The sequence below is a fragment of the Montipora foliosa genome, chromosome 10, assembly GCF_036669935.1.
Source record: "Montipora foliosa isolate CH-2021 chromosome 10, ASM3666993v2, whole genome shotgun sequence".
In the NCBI taxonomy this organism is placed as follows: Eukaryota; Metazoa; Cnidaria; class Anthozoa; order Scleractinia; family Acroporidae; genus Montipora; species Montipora foliosa.
Window position 1 is genome coordinate 4,727,356 of NC_090878.1, and position 15,906 is coordinate 4,743,261.

The window sequence follows — 15,906 nt, forward strand, 5'->3', positions numbered from 1 at the left end:
TTTCATTTTCCAATGATTTTATTGAACGAATGTGCAAGTATAGGTGTAAGCGGGAATAAGTCATATTTCTAAATGGAAACAAGTTCTCTGGAACGCTTTGAGACAGTGTTGGTCTGAATAAAGAAAAGATCTCCCTATCCAACTAGAAACACAAAAAGCAACCGAATTAACCAATTTGATGGAGCTTGATCGAGCGAATCACTATTGGCAATATTGGCTAACTCACTAAACAAAAAATGCTAGTTTAACGAAGGAGCTCATAATTTGAGTTAGCATTTTCTCAATCATCTTAACCAACCAATGTCTTACGTCACGAATGCATGAATTAATTTTTAAATAGTAACCTAAGACTAAATTACTCGAACGCGATCGCCCTTATTAGGGGTACTTCTTGTTTGCTCCCAATTACATGGCTTTTGTTCAACGTCATCAATCAAGACAAGCGCTGAACACTCCATGTTGGGTAGCATTGTAATTGGTATAAATAAATACAGCCAATTTATTAGGTAAACAATCAGACCTGGCCTGACTTTAGAACAAACGAAAGTAGAAAGATGAGGCTACTTTGCACCAGCAATTTAAAACCTAGGTATTGGACATGACTGTATCATCAAACGGCCTATTGCTACGAATCTATCCCTTTAGTCCTTTACTGGCCAGAAAAGCATCTTGATTCGGTTCACGGCCAAGAAAGTTCTTCAACATGTCGGTGGCGTCCTGAAAGAAAAAATAAAAACAACTTTTCTTGTATATCTCTGATAGTATGCAAGGTATGATCGCCTAATCCCCCTTTCTACCGTTTCTGACGCCACCTTGATTGGGGGGCCAAACACGGCTTAAATTACAGTGAATTTATGGGAATTTTGCCGACTTTGAACCATAAATTTGGTTGGTCCAGGGGAAGAACTTCACGGTAACTTTTAATGCCGAAATAAAGTATGATTTTTAGTGCTTACCAAAGTTCCACCAGGCTGCAATATAAACTTTCTGTAGTCCAGTCCAACTTTGGGGTTCATAATTCCTTCTTTCTTAAACCTTGTGTGAAACATGTCCATTGAAAATACTTCACTCCACTGAAAACAATAAGGCACAATTGGTTGTTATAGTTCAGTTTAGTTCGTGCATAGATGCAGGAACTTAAGGTTAGTTGATTCGTGCCTGAGTATTTTAATAGACACTGCACAACCAATCTAGTCACCTTCACAGCAGTTTTTTGTCACGCAACACCCCCTCAAAGCGTTGCGTGACACACCAATAACGGCTGCGAAGGAGACTACAACCAATCAAGTAAAAATATCTATTTCCTACCATTTGCATTACTTTCATATACCTGCCTAAATCCAGTAGTCATCAAAGAACAATTACCCTTTGACTCACATGATCTAAAAGTTCGTTCTCCTAACTACTTCCATAGATTTTTTTGCTTAGCTGGTAGTAAGAATTCGGTGTTACATCAATATCATGTCCTTAAGATGATAATAACCTTAAATATCCTTGTCTTACCAGGTATCCATAGTACTGAGCATCATAGCCTCCGGCAAGATGTCCAAATGATGCAGGCATGTTGGTACCTGCAAGAAGGACCAGCCCAGTTGGACAAGAACAAGAAAGGTATAGACTTATGCAGGGAAATCTTTTCTCACTTACATTACTCTCCCCACATTAACCCCTGTTGTTCCAGTCCAACCTTTATCATCATCATCAATCAGATGCATGGCAGGCAAGCACTGGTTTCCTACTGACAACAGTCCTGATGAGCCACTGCAGACTTAGGCTAAAGATGCATTCTGCCCCCCTCCCCCCCACCCACCCCTCCAAAGATGCTGGATGTATTTGACGAACATCCAGGTTTTCCCTTGACATGTAGCAGAACACACAATGCATGCTCTTTAGTAGGATCAACATCAGGCAGACAGAGAACACGCCTTTAGTATTTCAGTTGACGAGTCCTCATGGCTGTATCAACAAAAAGTGTTTTCTTCGTCGGAAAATTGATGGTTGCAATGATACCTGTCCGCTCTCTTGATGGTTGACATAATGCAGCAGGATGATGAGGCAAAGGCATTGCAATACTGAGACGGCTTATTTCCATCCCCTGGCCTCAACCCCTTTCCTTCAACATCTTAGGGGAGGGGTAGAAGAGGACAGCACAGCTTCGAGTGTTAGGAAAATGTTACTAATCCCTCAGGAAAAATAATCTCTCTTTAACATTTTCAGAGGGCAAGATCTTTTACCAACATGCACTTTTTCAAGGAAGGAAAAGTTACCTGGAGTAGATGGTATACGGAGAATCTCAGAGGCAAGTCTAGCATAGATCTCTGCAGTGTTTGCCTGCAAAAGAGTTAATAGAACATAAAGTGAAGAAAAAGCAGCTGGGTCTAAAAAACTGCACAATATCCAAACCACACCACCCACCCTACCCCAATGACATTAGCGGGTTTGCTTGGAATACTAGGGCATCAGTGCCACATTCCTGATAAACTGCAACCTACAGCGAAGGTCTGCAAAAAAAGTCTCATTGAAAGTGTTTGAAGATCGCCCCAGAGGGCCCTCCAGGGGGCTGATCAAGTAAGACAGTAAAGAGGCAGCTTAGTCCAAAGACCATGGTGGTGAGTTGAAAGTAGGTGCTCTAGACTCAAGTCCCTCTCTGACCAATGGCTGGATACGTCTTATCACCCCTTGGTTGCCTTCTACCAATAAGGTGTTTTTTCAACAATGTTCTACTTCTCTTGAATAATTTATTATTTTTAATATTATTTCTGTAGAGTGCCAGAAAAGTGACTTGAGTGCCAAGTTTACTTTCACCATAATTATTTTAAAAAAATGAAAACAAGGAAAGTAAAAGTATGTGTATCAGTGCACAGGTACGTGTAGGTTGTTTTTGACAGCTATTCTTCTTATGATGGACATAACTGAGACAAACATACCTTTGCCATAGTGTGAATTGTTTGATCAAAAGTGGCCAGCAAAATCTGAAAATTACAAATTAAAAAAAACATTTCCTTGAACGAGTTAAACCCTGTAATGGAGTCAAACCTGAACCTCACAGTCCACCAGTTTTCCAAGTTAAAAGAATCAATGAAAAATAAGAGAGGCCTTTAAGAGTTCATTTTCTGAGACTTGTGTGCATTGTAATGTTCTCTCACAAAGACTATAATAACCAGTATTCAGATGTAGGGCTGCTTACTTGTCTCAAGTTAAACACCCCTGTGTTAGCATTGCGAGCAGCTATCAGCTTATTGAGCATGTCATCAGGAACAGGACTGGAATCTGAGACCACAAACAGAATGAATTGTGAGAACCATAATAATATCATATTAACCTATTTATTTATCTTCCCTTGGCACCCTAGGTCACTGTTTTCATTTCTTTTTCCAGTGTTTCCTTTTGTAGTGTTACCCAGAAGGGTAAGTAATCTGTATCCATGAAATGGTCTATCAATTCCCAGGCACTTAGCTAGAGAAATAGGCTACAGACCATGCTTTTAACAGATTAACTTTTCTTCTTTGAGAAAACAAGACATTCTAACCACTTAATTTTGCACATGTCATTATATGGGCCCACAGTAATTGGCGTCAGCTGTTGTGGACACCCTGCCTTAACCCACTATTTGTTTATTATTTGTTTATGTCATCATGTTTTGTTAATAGTTTATTTAGAAGGCAAAATTTAATAAAATAAAAAATAAAAATAAAAATAAATAAATGAGGCACTTTCTCCTGAAATATGAAAACACCCTAAATTCTTGCAGCAAAGTCCAGTGCTCTACCAATCAAGCCAACCAGTAAGTACAGTTATACCTTTGTAATGAGCTGACATCTGATGAAGAGGCTCTTTCTCCCAGCACCAATTTTCAAGCATCTGAGAAGGTGCTTCAACAAAGTCTCTCTCAACATGAGTTCCACTGCAACAAGAAAGCAAGAATAAACACCTGACCTGGGCCCGGTTGTTCGAAAGCTGATTGACTTAATCCAGGATTAGCATAAACGTTTGTTTCCTGTTTTCTACTTTTTGGTGAAAGTTTCTTTTGCTTATCTTTGTTTTGCAAGATTGACTTCTTCTAAGAGAAATAGAAGGATGTTTTGATTGCCACCCTTAAAGGGTTTGTTGGCAGGTTACAGTGGTCATGTTAATTATCAACAATAATAATCAAAGGACAAACAATGTAGTGTGCAAATAAGGAAATGAATGAAAATGAATAAAAATAAACTTTAAATTTCCATCAGCTGGTTTCAATTTCTTTCTCTTCGAAGATTTGTTACTTCTGACAGAAGTCACAGACTTGAAAATCAACAAAATTCAATTAACCCACATAGCAAGATACACAAAAGCAAAAGAAGGCTCTCACACCATATCTTCAACCCACAAAACATTTACCTGAACAAAGCAAAATCTGCTTTAGCACATATTTGATGCATCACATGACCAAATTCATGAAAGAATGTCTCCACCTGTGCAAATAAAGATTGTGAGTGAGCAAGGCAGAAGACCAGCCAATAAACCAACTGGGCAACAAAACAAGGCAGTGAGAAGGTGGCATGATTTACATTTCAAGCACAGTAATCTCAGGCCATGCAAAAGAAAATCTCCTGGAATTTCTGTTTGACTTATGACATCTACCCATTTCCATCTAAAAAACTTGAAGTAAAAAAACAATCCACTCGCTGATCATTATAAATGTATGGACTAATATGGACAAGTTGATCACTCCCACTGCATAGGAAAGGGGCTTTTCAGTGGCATACTACAACAACCTCATGGACGTTTTCCTGGACTGTGTTAATTTGACTACATTACTGTATGTCCACTACCATCTGTGAACTGTAAAATAAGATTGTGTGTGGGTGTGTGAGAGGGGATGGGAGGGTGGGGGTTGGAGCTCTTTTTGCTTTGAGATTTTAACTCTTACACCCCTCACTCATCTCATCATCTTTTCAGACAAATTGTCCCATAACCCACGAGTTTGCTTGTTAACCCTTTGTTGAGTAAAAATCGGAATCACAGATTAAAATCTATTAATGTCTCTCTTCATAGGGAAAGGATTTAACCAAACAGCACTCTGTTAGTCTACGCATTGTACAGTATGTTATCTTGAGGGTTGGTATTGCATGTTTCGATAAGCTGTACTAACCTCTCGATGCGTCAACAAGGATGGATGGTCTGCTGTAGGGCGGGTAAAGTTAGCTACCATGGCTGCAACAGAAAGCTGTGACCAGACAGATGATGATCAGATCATGATGCAGAGGCAAGCTTTTAAGCTTTCACAAAATAACATGTAGATTTCAAAAGGTGAAAGTGATTCCCCTACAGTACCTGTCTTTTTCCATCAGCCAGCAAACACCCAGGCTAAAAATAAAAGAGTTAAAAAAGGAATATTTTGCATTTGTTTTTAATGCCATTTCAGTTTACTGCATCCATCATCTTGAAAGTACTATAGAAATAGTGTAAACAGGAGACTCAGTCTACTGAAGTTTCATTGAGATGTAAAAGGACTTTGTGAAAGTCCGTTTGTTATGTAAGAATCCCATTCAAAACTAATTCACATATGAGGCCCACTTGTTCTTTAATATGTTGAAAATCTCATCTTTTCTATCAAAGCATTTTAAGACATAAATAAGTAGCCTGCATGAGAGGAAAAGTGCTCTTTACTATTTTCAAATATCTCTTTTTGTTCCAGAGATATTCAAGTTTTTAAAATATGCAAATTAGCCAAGTGATGACATCATACACTCAACCAAATTTTGTGCAAATATGATGAAAAAGGATATCTCAGCCAATTTGCATAAAAAATGTTTGATTCTTTGCAGTAAGATTCTACTAAATGTGCTCCACAATTTGAGCTTAACAGTTTCGTTGAGAAATTATAAGTCAAGGACCAATTAAACCTTGCACATTTTCGCATCGTTCGCAAGTTATTTTCAAAGATTGCCTCCTGCTTCTGTGATGTTGTGCTGATCCTCTAAAGCCCTTTATCCTTGAACAACAAAACAGGTTAGTTTGAGGTTTACATGTTCGATTTTCTGAGAACTTTTTCAAAACTCAAGGACAAAATGCCCGCATATACAACAACTGTTGAACCACAAAACTATTAAGCGCTCGAGGCCCTGATTTTTTACATCCACATTTCCAGAAATCAAAGAATACAAGATTAGTGTCCCATGAACATTTAACAAAGAAATTAAGAAATTGCTTCTTTTTGCCGTCAAAAATGGGGGGTCGACTTATACACGGGTAAATACGGTACATATTGAAATCAAGTGGGTGGGGACTGGAAAAGAGTGAGTTGCCATGGGAACACAATGTTTTACAGCCGTAGGTGTGTTTTCTGTAGGACTATTAGTCTACCAAGTTTCAATGGTCTGCGCTGCAAATTGGCGAAGATAGCTCTATTAATTTATATTACTTGATGTAATATTGGGTTGATTGTATGACATCATCAGTCATCTCATTTGCACATTTTTCAAACTTAAACATCTCCAGAACTAATGCAGGTATTTGCAAACGATAAACAGCATTTTCATTCTTTCATAGAATTCTTTGTGATACGCCTAAAAAATCAAGAGGTAAAAATTTGATCGTAGTGGCACTTTAAGGACTATATGAAGCTAAGGAGATAGCTCTGGAGGATGATTAATTGATAAAGGGAAAGTGGGTATGACAACTTATCTTAATTTTGGGTTGCTTAACTCATTCACCCTTAAACTGGCCTAAACCGGCAATACTTAGTATTTTACTCTGTCTAACGCCAGACGATTTAACTCATCAATGGGGAACCCCCAGGAGTCAATGGGTTAATTAATCAGGAGAGAAGAAGTACTCCTAGTCGCTTCATGCTACAGAAACGGCAGATAAGCACCGGCCTGATGGGCCTTCTAGGCTCGTTATCAGACTTTACCTACCTACACAGAACACTGAAATAAGAATCACTAGTTGATACCATTAAAAGCCCTTGGTATTCCTCATTGACTAAATATAAATTTTTTCTTTTTGCCTCTGCATGCTTTGCTTGTCTGTCTGCCTGTCTCTGTCAATGCATGTACATGACTGACTGACTGATCAAGTAGCTGGCTGACATACAAATGGATGACTTAACGACTCCCTGATTCACAAACAGAATACCTCAAGCTTTCTGAATGACAGACTAACTAGAAAATAGAAGTACAGGATTTTCCTGTACACCTGTTGTAACCCCTGCAAAAAAAAACTTTTACTGTTTCATATGTGTTTGTCAGCTTCCTTGTTTGACACTGAGTAAAGTAATCTAGCCTGCCAAATGACCAACTCCCCTCCCTTGCCTTCCACGTCAGTGTGGAATGGCTGTTTCTGGGTTTGCCTTACTAGATACATTGTACATTGTACAAGTGCTTCCTTCCCCCCTGCAAAAAATCAATACTTGCTCAGTCACTACACTAGCTCCTGATTCACCTACAGACTGTAAGTACCCAGTAGAAGAGTTTAGCACCACTTTAGCTCTCCACTCTTAACAAGATACCAAGATCCAACCATTTGCTTTACAACTTCTAATCAACCATTAACATTTTTCCTCAATAACAATGTGATTCGAATGGTTAAGTATCAACAACCAAAAATGTTTAGCTGCAGTTGCATGTGTTACGTTTCCCGTTGAAATAACTAGCACAAAGGTAGCTAACAATCAAAGATTTTAATAAGGTGTCATCAAAGCTCCAGCGAACTTACAAGTGCCGTTGAGTCTACAAGCACATGGAATTTACCACATATGATTCGCTATGTCGAGTCATGTGATAAAGGTTGCGTGACATAATAACGTTACAGCATGTACCTGCAATCCAAAGCAAGCTGCATGACCAAATTTCCCTTCTCTTGGAAACAGATCCAGATAGAAGTAACCAATTAGATCACCAGACGAAGTGTCTTTAACACTGAACTATCAGGAAGAAGCAGCAAAAAAACAATAATTAGTATCACGCAACTAGTGGACTAATGCAAATCCTGCATTTTGATTGGCTACGCTATTAGAAGACTATTAGTAATAGTCCTCGAGTAGCAAGAAGCGTGACGTTTTCTTTCGTTTTATTCTCGAATAAATATTTCTTCAGCTTGCATTTGCCAACTTTATTATTGCCTTTTCTGTCTGACTAGTTGGGTGATACTAAAATAATTATTAGACCCTCCGCCCTCAAGGGCCACCGGTCAACAGCCCATTTGGGTTCGCCTCATGTGCTATTGACCCGTAGCCCTTGCGGGGTATGGGTCTAATTGTTAATTCACAGCATTTTTGGGTGACAAGAAACAAAGATAGGGAGGTTCTAGAGGATGAAAAACGAGATGAAATTTTAATATTAGTGTGCTTTCTCAATTATTTAGTTGGGAATAAGCAGTGCAAAGTCAATGGCAAGCTGAAACAAACATTTTTTTCAAGGGAGGTGAAGGTGTTATTTTCCCCTATCTTAAACCATGTCCAACTGGATTTTTTCCTGATAAGTTTATAAGCCAACAGAGAAGAATAGCAGATGTAATTCATTAAATATATTGGTCAAACAAGGAAAGCACAAAGTAAATGATGTAAAAAAAAAAAATATGGTATTAAACCCATTGATTCCTTGAAGTGAGACTTGATAGATTTTACTCTGTCTAACGCCAAACAACTTTACTCATCAATGGGGAGTGGTTCAGAAGTCAATTCATGAGTTAAGCAAATGGTTATCCAATGGGAGATGCTACAAAGACTTACTACTAAAATAAAAGAATAAAACTAAATTAAGGTCAAGGAATGTATGCTTACCATTTGTATATCTTCATTCCACACCTGTGGACTTTCAATTTTTTCAAAAACTAAACCTAGGAGTTCCTGGAAAAGCAGAGTAATATTCTCTTTTTACCGTTTGATGAAGCACTGTGTACTATGGATGGGAACAATTTGAACATAAAAACAAAAAAGTACAGATACTTTAATTTGCAATGGCTATATATATTATGAAACCATCAATGAAAAATGTAAAATGTCATACCTGATAGATATCCAAAAGACCTGGTCAAAGAAAACAAAAACAATTACCTCAGTTAGCAAAAAGCAGCAGGATATGACATTGCCACACATTAATATTATTGTTGGTTACATGACATGTACATACTAGAACAAAGAGTTCAAGATTAATACAAGGTAAAAATGAGGGGTTTTTTTGCATTACTCTTAAATAACTTGCCTCTTTTATTAGGTACTAAAAAGTAGCATTCTGGGTTATGCCAAAAGAATATTTTTGCTACAGTAGGTGTTTAATCCAGCTCCTGTATAGAATAATGCAATTTGATCGCTGCACAGTGCATTGTGGTTGGAAAAACAATGCATTAACCCACTGACTCCTGGCAGTGAGAATGAGTGTTAACAATCTCCATATCTACCCTGCCTAATTATTTACACGCACTTCTATTTTTTACTTCTATAGGAGGTTCATTTCATGTTTTTGTAGAGTATTCCACTGAATTCATTTTTTTAAAAGAATATATTAACCTATTGACCCCTTGGAGTGAGATTTTACTCTGTCTAATGTCAGAAGATTTTCCTTGTCAACTGGGGGCATGCTCTGGTGTTCGATGTGTCAATGGGTTAAGCCTCATATAATTATTTGAACCGCAGAATAAACTGAAAAGAAAGCTGGAAGGATCTTTGCAGTTAGTTGGGCAACTTATGCTGTTGCAATCGACTGACAGAGCCTGAAACAGGGACAAAGGTAATGACAGAGCACACGAAACATGCTGCCAAGTGTGTGTTGGAAGAAAAAGTCATATGTCTTTGTTTTCTTTTTCCAAAAAAAAAAACACACTCAGTCCACTGTTCGAAATGGTATGCTGAATGCAAGTTGACGCTGACACTCTCAGCATGTTAAAAGACATATACTCAACATGCCACAATTGATAAACAAGCATGTTGATTGATGACATGCTTTGCGTGTTAACAATGACACAATGCGAGAAGACTAGAGAGTCTAACCACTTGCAGATGTAATTACAAAGGCAGCACTTTCTCCTCAGTTATTAAATTTTAAAGACCCTGAGTGTTGGTCCGGCCGGAGTTGAACTCATGACCTCCAGCGTGACAGCCCGTGCTCAACCAACTGAGCCAAGGTGCGCGTCCTTTTCTTTCCAACTGAGCCACCGCCACTGAGCCACCGGTGCACTCATAATTCTATTTTATGGTTACGAAAATGCTGCATACAAGCTTATGTGAACTGCATCAGTTCAGAAAGGAATGAACATTATCTACAGAGCAATAATCAAATTATTTTCAAGCCTATTTGCCAGAAATCATGCATTAAATTGATGCATTAAACCTAAGATTTGAACCCCCACAAATGTGGCTGCCATACTGAATGCGTTGTAGAAGACACATCACCCTGCCAGCAGAGCCTTTCTAAACTCGACAAGAAGGCAGAAATCGCATTACGTCTTTGTTGAGTATGCACAAGCCATTGCTTGGAGACAGTCTCAAACCCAGGCCAGGTATCAATCACACTCCAAGACACCATATTGACTTTTGTACTGAAGGCTCGATTTTGACCTTTGCCTTGTCAAAAATGATGTACGTGAGCTGCCTAACCGGTTTGACTGGAGTGACTAGCCCAGAAACTTGTGCTGCGGCGACTTAAAAGATCTGACACAATTTCTGCCAAGCCTCTCTTTCACGCTCTCTGCTGAGTTTTAGAGAGGCTCTGCTCGCAGGGAGAAGACAAATTAGCACACATGGGAATGTACTATACAGCTCTACATTCTCTTGGGGACTAAGTGGGTTGCAGCTAAAACATACCTTTAGTGACTATCTGAAGAGGAAAGTACTCCTTTAGCTTGTTATGGTCCACTGCATAATTTTTTTCTTCCACGAGGTTCATGTAGTACCGCATGTCCCAGGAATTTATTTTACCATCAAACTCATATCCAAGCTGTTTGTACTACGGACACAATGGACATGGCACAGATAAACGAATGTGGTAGTTTCTAAAGAAACTGTGGTGCTGCATCGGTGGGGTAGTATACAAAAATTTGGTTTTATGAACAGAGTTGATATTGTAAATTGACCAGAGAGAAAGAAATGTGAAGCAAGCTACAACAAGCTGCAAAAAATTTTTTTGATGAGACACTTTTCATTCAAAAACACCTTTTCTAGCTTCCAATACCCACTGTAACTAGAAGTTGATCCTTTCCCACTTCCCCTCCCCTCTCCCCCTTTCAATGTTGATTGTTTAAGTTTCCAACATTTTTTTTGTCTTGCTAGCAACACTGATAAGGACGGGGGGGCTGCAGTGTGAGAGATAATAGGTAAATTAATAACACCCCCAGAAGGTGAAGTGTCTCCACTATTTTTTGCAACTTGTTGAAGCAAATGGCCATGGATGGAAAAAAGTGCCTCTGAAGGCATGACATGAGAACCCTGGGACCTTACAAAAAAATTAAATGGCTACAAGCCTAGGGTAACTACTTGGTGGCACAGTCACAGAGCATAATTTGCTCTTTCCCCAGAAAACTGGTTCAGTTCTTGAAATACAGTACAGCTGCCATAATGCAAAACTTTCTGACTACTTCTTGATAATGTTGCAGGTACATTGCAAGATAACATGTCCCTTATTAAATTCATGTTACTCGCGAATCATTGAAAGTTACAGGAACATGTACTTAAACTGTTAGTTATATCCGAGATGGCAGCTTTAAATATGTCACAGCCTCCAAACCTTTTTAGCTTTTTATCTTTGTTTTCTCAGAGTATTGCATGGTTTATGTTTTTAATTTTATGTTTTAAATGTAAGTGTTGTTGAATTTGCAATGTGCACTTGCATAATGAATAGAAATACCTCTTCTTCTTTGAGCTGGAGCATTACTTCTAAATCTGCTTCTCCAAGTGGCCTTAACTTTTCACATAATTCAGAAAGGAAACTAGAAACAGCCTCAGCTGTCTTGGACATGCGTAACTGAAAAGAAAAAGGAGAAATTAGGGGCATAGTGGGAGTCACAAATTTATGGAAAAGGTCACTGGAGGAAGTCAGTGCCTGAGAATTCCAGGAACTGTCATGCGTTTTACACTGTACCTTGACTGATAATGTCTGACCATAAAATCAGCCACTGGCCCTCAAACTTTGATTTGAGTCACCCTTCTATCATGAGAACACTGTACATTCACTAACTTCCAAATAACCACCTTCTATGCTACAGAATGCCAGCTTCCTTTATTATTAACCTATTTTCTACTGCATTTACATGTACCCAAAAATGTATTGGGAAGCCATATAATTCAATGAAAATGTAGAAACAGCTTTCAAGGCAATGAAACACTTAGAAAAATGATACAACAACCAAAGTAAAAACATGAAACTCTTAAGCTTCCAACACACCCACCAGGAAAATCAGTTTTATGCCCTGAGAAGGACTTGACCTATGACATGCTAACCTGTACATGCAGTACATCTGGGACCACCAAACTAGCATTGCAGCAGATTACTGATGTGTTGTTCTCTTGTTGATCAATTCCTAAAACCCTGTTTCTACAGTGGCAGGAAACACTTGAATGGAGAAACACTCAGCTCAGGGATCTTCAGTTGGCTAGCCCATTTAACATAACAGCTTGAGGAAGTGGCTGCAAGACTTAACCACCTCTGATCCTCCCAAGCGAAAGAACTTTAGAAATTGCAAAAGATAGACGGTTAACAGGAAATGCTGGTCATGCGTGGGGAGGCAGAAAGTAAAACATTACTAGGTGCACAGATGTACACCTGTTAGCAATCTGATGACCAACGGCCTAAAACTTTAATTATTAATCAATCTGGCAAGCCAGCGGCAGCCCAAGTAGAAGCTTCACCAATGCAAAACCTGTGCCCTTTGAGGGACTTGTAGGACTGCGGCCAGCTTGACGAGCCGCATCCCTAAGTGGGTTAAGGACGATTGCCCTCGTAAGTAAACAACCTGACTGAAAGGAAAAAAGGGGCCCGTGTGGGTGGGCGGCCAGAAAAGTGGCATTTAGCACACCTGACTAGCAACAGCAAGGCATGGGTTCAAGTCTTGCTCAGGGTGTAAAACAATTTTTTTAACAGGTGAGTAGCAATGAAAGAAACACTTGACATGATTACTCCATTGTTATCAGATATTAATATTCTTCGAAAAGATGTTCCCATTGTAGGATAGTTTTCACATTCACCAAGCCCCACAATTTAATTGTTTCTTACATCCGTGATGTAGCTTGCATGAGTTGGATAGCCCAGAAGATCAGCCATCTGCAAGAGAGAACAGCACTGATTTCTATGAATCATGCCTTTCTCATATCACCAAAACCAAAAGAACTCAAGTTACGTTACAACATACCTTTTGTCTAAGTTCAACTAGCTCCTCTAAAATTGGAGTGTTTTCTTCTATACACCTGAAACAGTCATAAGAGCATAATTATCTTACCAGCAGTATTCCAACTAAATTGCCTCTCTCTTCATTGAATTGAATGAATAAAGTGGAATAAATTTTGATGAATTACTTGATATCAGTTCTGTAGATTACAGGCAAAAATGAGCCAAAATCGAACAAGCTTCTTTGATTTTTGCCAAACAAATTTCAGAAAGGACATTAATTTTGCTGTTTGTCGTAAACAAATTATTGATGAATCTTAGAAATGATTTAGATCTCAACTTCTTAATCATTGCAAATTTATTTCAAATCAAATTAAGAAGAAGTTACAAAGCTGCTTAATTTTAATTGCAATCTGTATCTTCGGAAGATTCAAGTCACGATCAAGAGAATCTGTAGGGAATTTCTTGGGTTTTTGTGTTGAATTGTGATTGAATTGGGAATCAAAACCAGAGAAATTGCAGAAGTGCAAACTGATCAATATTCTCCAATCAAACAAACTGTTACTAGTGGTCTTCAAGCTTCTCATCATAAGTCAAAGGGAACAGAGCTTTTTGACACAATCGCTTGTAATCTCGCAATTTGATAGGCTAATTTTCTGTTGTTCATAAGAGTCTAGAAAGTGCTGCTTATGCCAACTTTCTCTTGTTGTAATAGATGGTTTTCAATCACGTGACGAGACAGCCATGTTGGTGCACAAAACAATTGCAAATTGTGGCTCATGTTTTGCATTATAATAGAGTCAAATTCCCAAAAGACTTTTTTCTCTATTGTTCTGTAGTCACCAACATGGCTGCTGTGACATCCGGTGAAAACCATCTATAGCTAATCATATGTAAATGCTCATTTCAAATACAGTAAACCAATCAGATTACGAGAATGTTATAGACCATGCTTGCTCTTTCTTTATGTCATGATCTTGGTCACGCTCTGAAATATTTTTCTTTTATGTTGAAGTGGTAAAAAACAAAATAATCAAATGTGGTTCAGTGTTGTCTGTACTCTTATCGAGAACAATAATTTATTCAAAAATTATTATAAAAAACGTTCACTGGCTATATACAGTTAAAAACTTTCGAGCTTTCGGCTGTCAGGCTACAGCCTTCAATGGAAATGAATGGAAAAAATGATGACAACTACAATATATACAAAAATAGGTGAGAAAAAGAATATAAAAACGGGAAAAAATATTTGTCAAAAAAACTAATTGTTCTTTTTTAAAAGAATGGAGTATTGATTAGGGAGCGGCCTAGAATTGTTATCTGCATGATCTATCGAAGCGGTGTGCCAAGATTCCAGTGTCTTGCGGGTACGAGAAGAACCCTTGTCAATCACTTGGGAATTTTTAAAGTCAATAGTAAGAGTGATTTGAAGACCAAGCGTGTTTAGCGATGTTGGAGCCTCTTGCGTAAGACTTCACATTCCTCATATGTTCTTTTTTTCTGGTTTCAAAGAATCTGCCAGTCTCGCCAACATAACTCCATAACATAACAATTCTAGGCCGCTCCCTAATCAATACTCCATTCTTTTAAAAAAGAACAATTAGTTTTTTTGACAAATATTTCTTCTCGTTTTTATATTCTTTTTCTCACCTATTTTTGTATATATTGTAGTTGTCATCATTTTTTCCATTCATTTCCATTGAAGGCTGTAGCCTGACAGCTGAAAGCTCGAAAGTTTTTAACTGTATATAGCCAGCGAACGTTTTTTATAATAATTTTTTAATATGTTTTACCCTGGCTACGGTTCTTCTATTTTTAAATAATTTATTCATCATCACAGTGGTCAAAATTTGTTGTGGGCTTACTCAGCTGTGCCTCATCAGTTCACTACATTTTGACTACTGTGACGACGAATGTCATGATCGTAGATAAGAGTACAGTCAGACAATGCTGAAACATTCAATTTGTTAAATGCACATTTAAGGTCTACATTCCTTGCTTGAATCATCCAAGTGCTATGATGTGCACTTTTGTGCTTGATTTACACCTGATGTAAATGTGTTACCTTTTCAGTGTACCACCACTGTCCTTTTATTATTATTTAATCTACTGATTCCTGTTGGGGCAGTGAGAGAATTTTCAGGCACAATGTGAATTACATATTAGGAGAATGCCTATGTACCTTCTGTTAAAAGCATATTCAATTTTCTGGCGGGTGTGTGGATTGGATGCTTTTCTTGTTATTGGAAAATAGTGTGGATACTTCAGGGTAACTTTATTCAATCCAGTTTCCGTCTAGAACAAATAATAAAACATAAAATAATAATTACTAATTTGCATCAATAATAATACATAATTACATTACACACTTATAATTGACCTGACTCAACAGATGGGCTTTTCAGGGCCAGAGACTCAATCATACAATGATACAAATTACAGAACAAAAGGTGGTATTATTTCCTTTATTACCCTGCAATTTGAGATAAGCTTGAAGTAAAATGTACATGAAGACATAGAGGCAAGTACATGCATTTCTCTGAGCATTATACACCTAGGCCACACCACAGCTGACTAAGCTGCAAGTAAACATGATCCCAAACTCTTT

General features: G+C 38.1%; 1 protein-coding gene across 2 annotated transcripts in view; it reads right to left on the reverse strand.

The window, feature by feature from the left end:
• LOC137974260 (thimet oligopeptidase-like) overlaps positions 1-15,906 on the reverse strand; it is a 26,196-nt gene continuing 10,290 nt past the window's right edge. For both annotated transcript variants that reach the window (XM_068821128.1, XM_068821127.1), the window contains exons 8-25: positions 15,481-15,593; positions 13,324-13,378; positions 13,188-13,235; positions 11,823-11,939; positions 10,784-10,925; positions 8,991-9,010; positions 8,765-8,830; positions 7,802-7,906; positions 5,314-5,346; positions 5,132-5,206; positions 4,378-4,451; positions 3,801-3,904; positions 3,188-3,270; positions 2,928-2,972; positions 2,268-2,331; positions 1,504-1,571; positions 957-1,073; positions 1-717 (exon numbers count right to left, since the gene is read on the reverse strand). In XM_068821128.1, the coding sequence (XP_068677229.1) occupies positions 634-717; positions 957-1,073; positions 1,504-1,571; positions 2,268-2,331; positions 2,928-2,972; positions 3,188-3,270; positions 3,801-3,904; positions 4,378-4,451; positions 5,132-5,206; positions 5,314-5,346; positions 7,802-7,906; positions 8,765-8,830; positions 8,991-9,010; positions 10,784-10,925; positions 11,823-11,939; positions 13,188-13,235; positions 13,324-13,378; positions 15,481-15,593 (1,413 nt within the window). In that variant the 3' untranslated portion in view covers positions 1-633. The remainder of the gene's footprint in view (positions 718-956; positions 1,074-1,503; positions 1,572-2,267; positions 2,332-2,927; positions 2,973-3,187; positions 3,271-3,800; positions 3,905-4,377; positions 4,452-5,131; positions 5,207-5,313; positions 5,347-7,801; positions 7,907-8,764; positions 8,831-8,990; positions 9,011-10,783; positions 10,926-11,822; positions 11,940-13,187; positions 13,236-13,323; positions 13,379-15,480; positions 15,594-15,906) is intronic.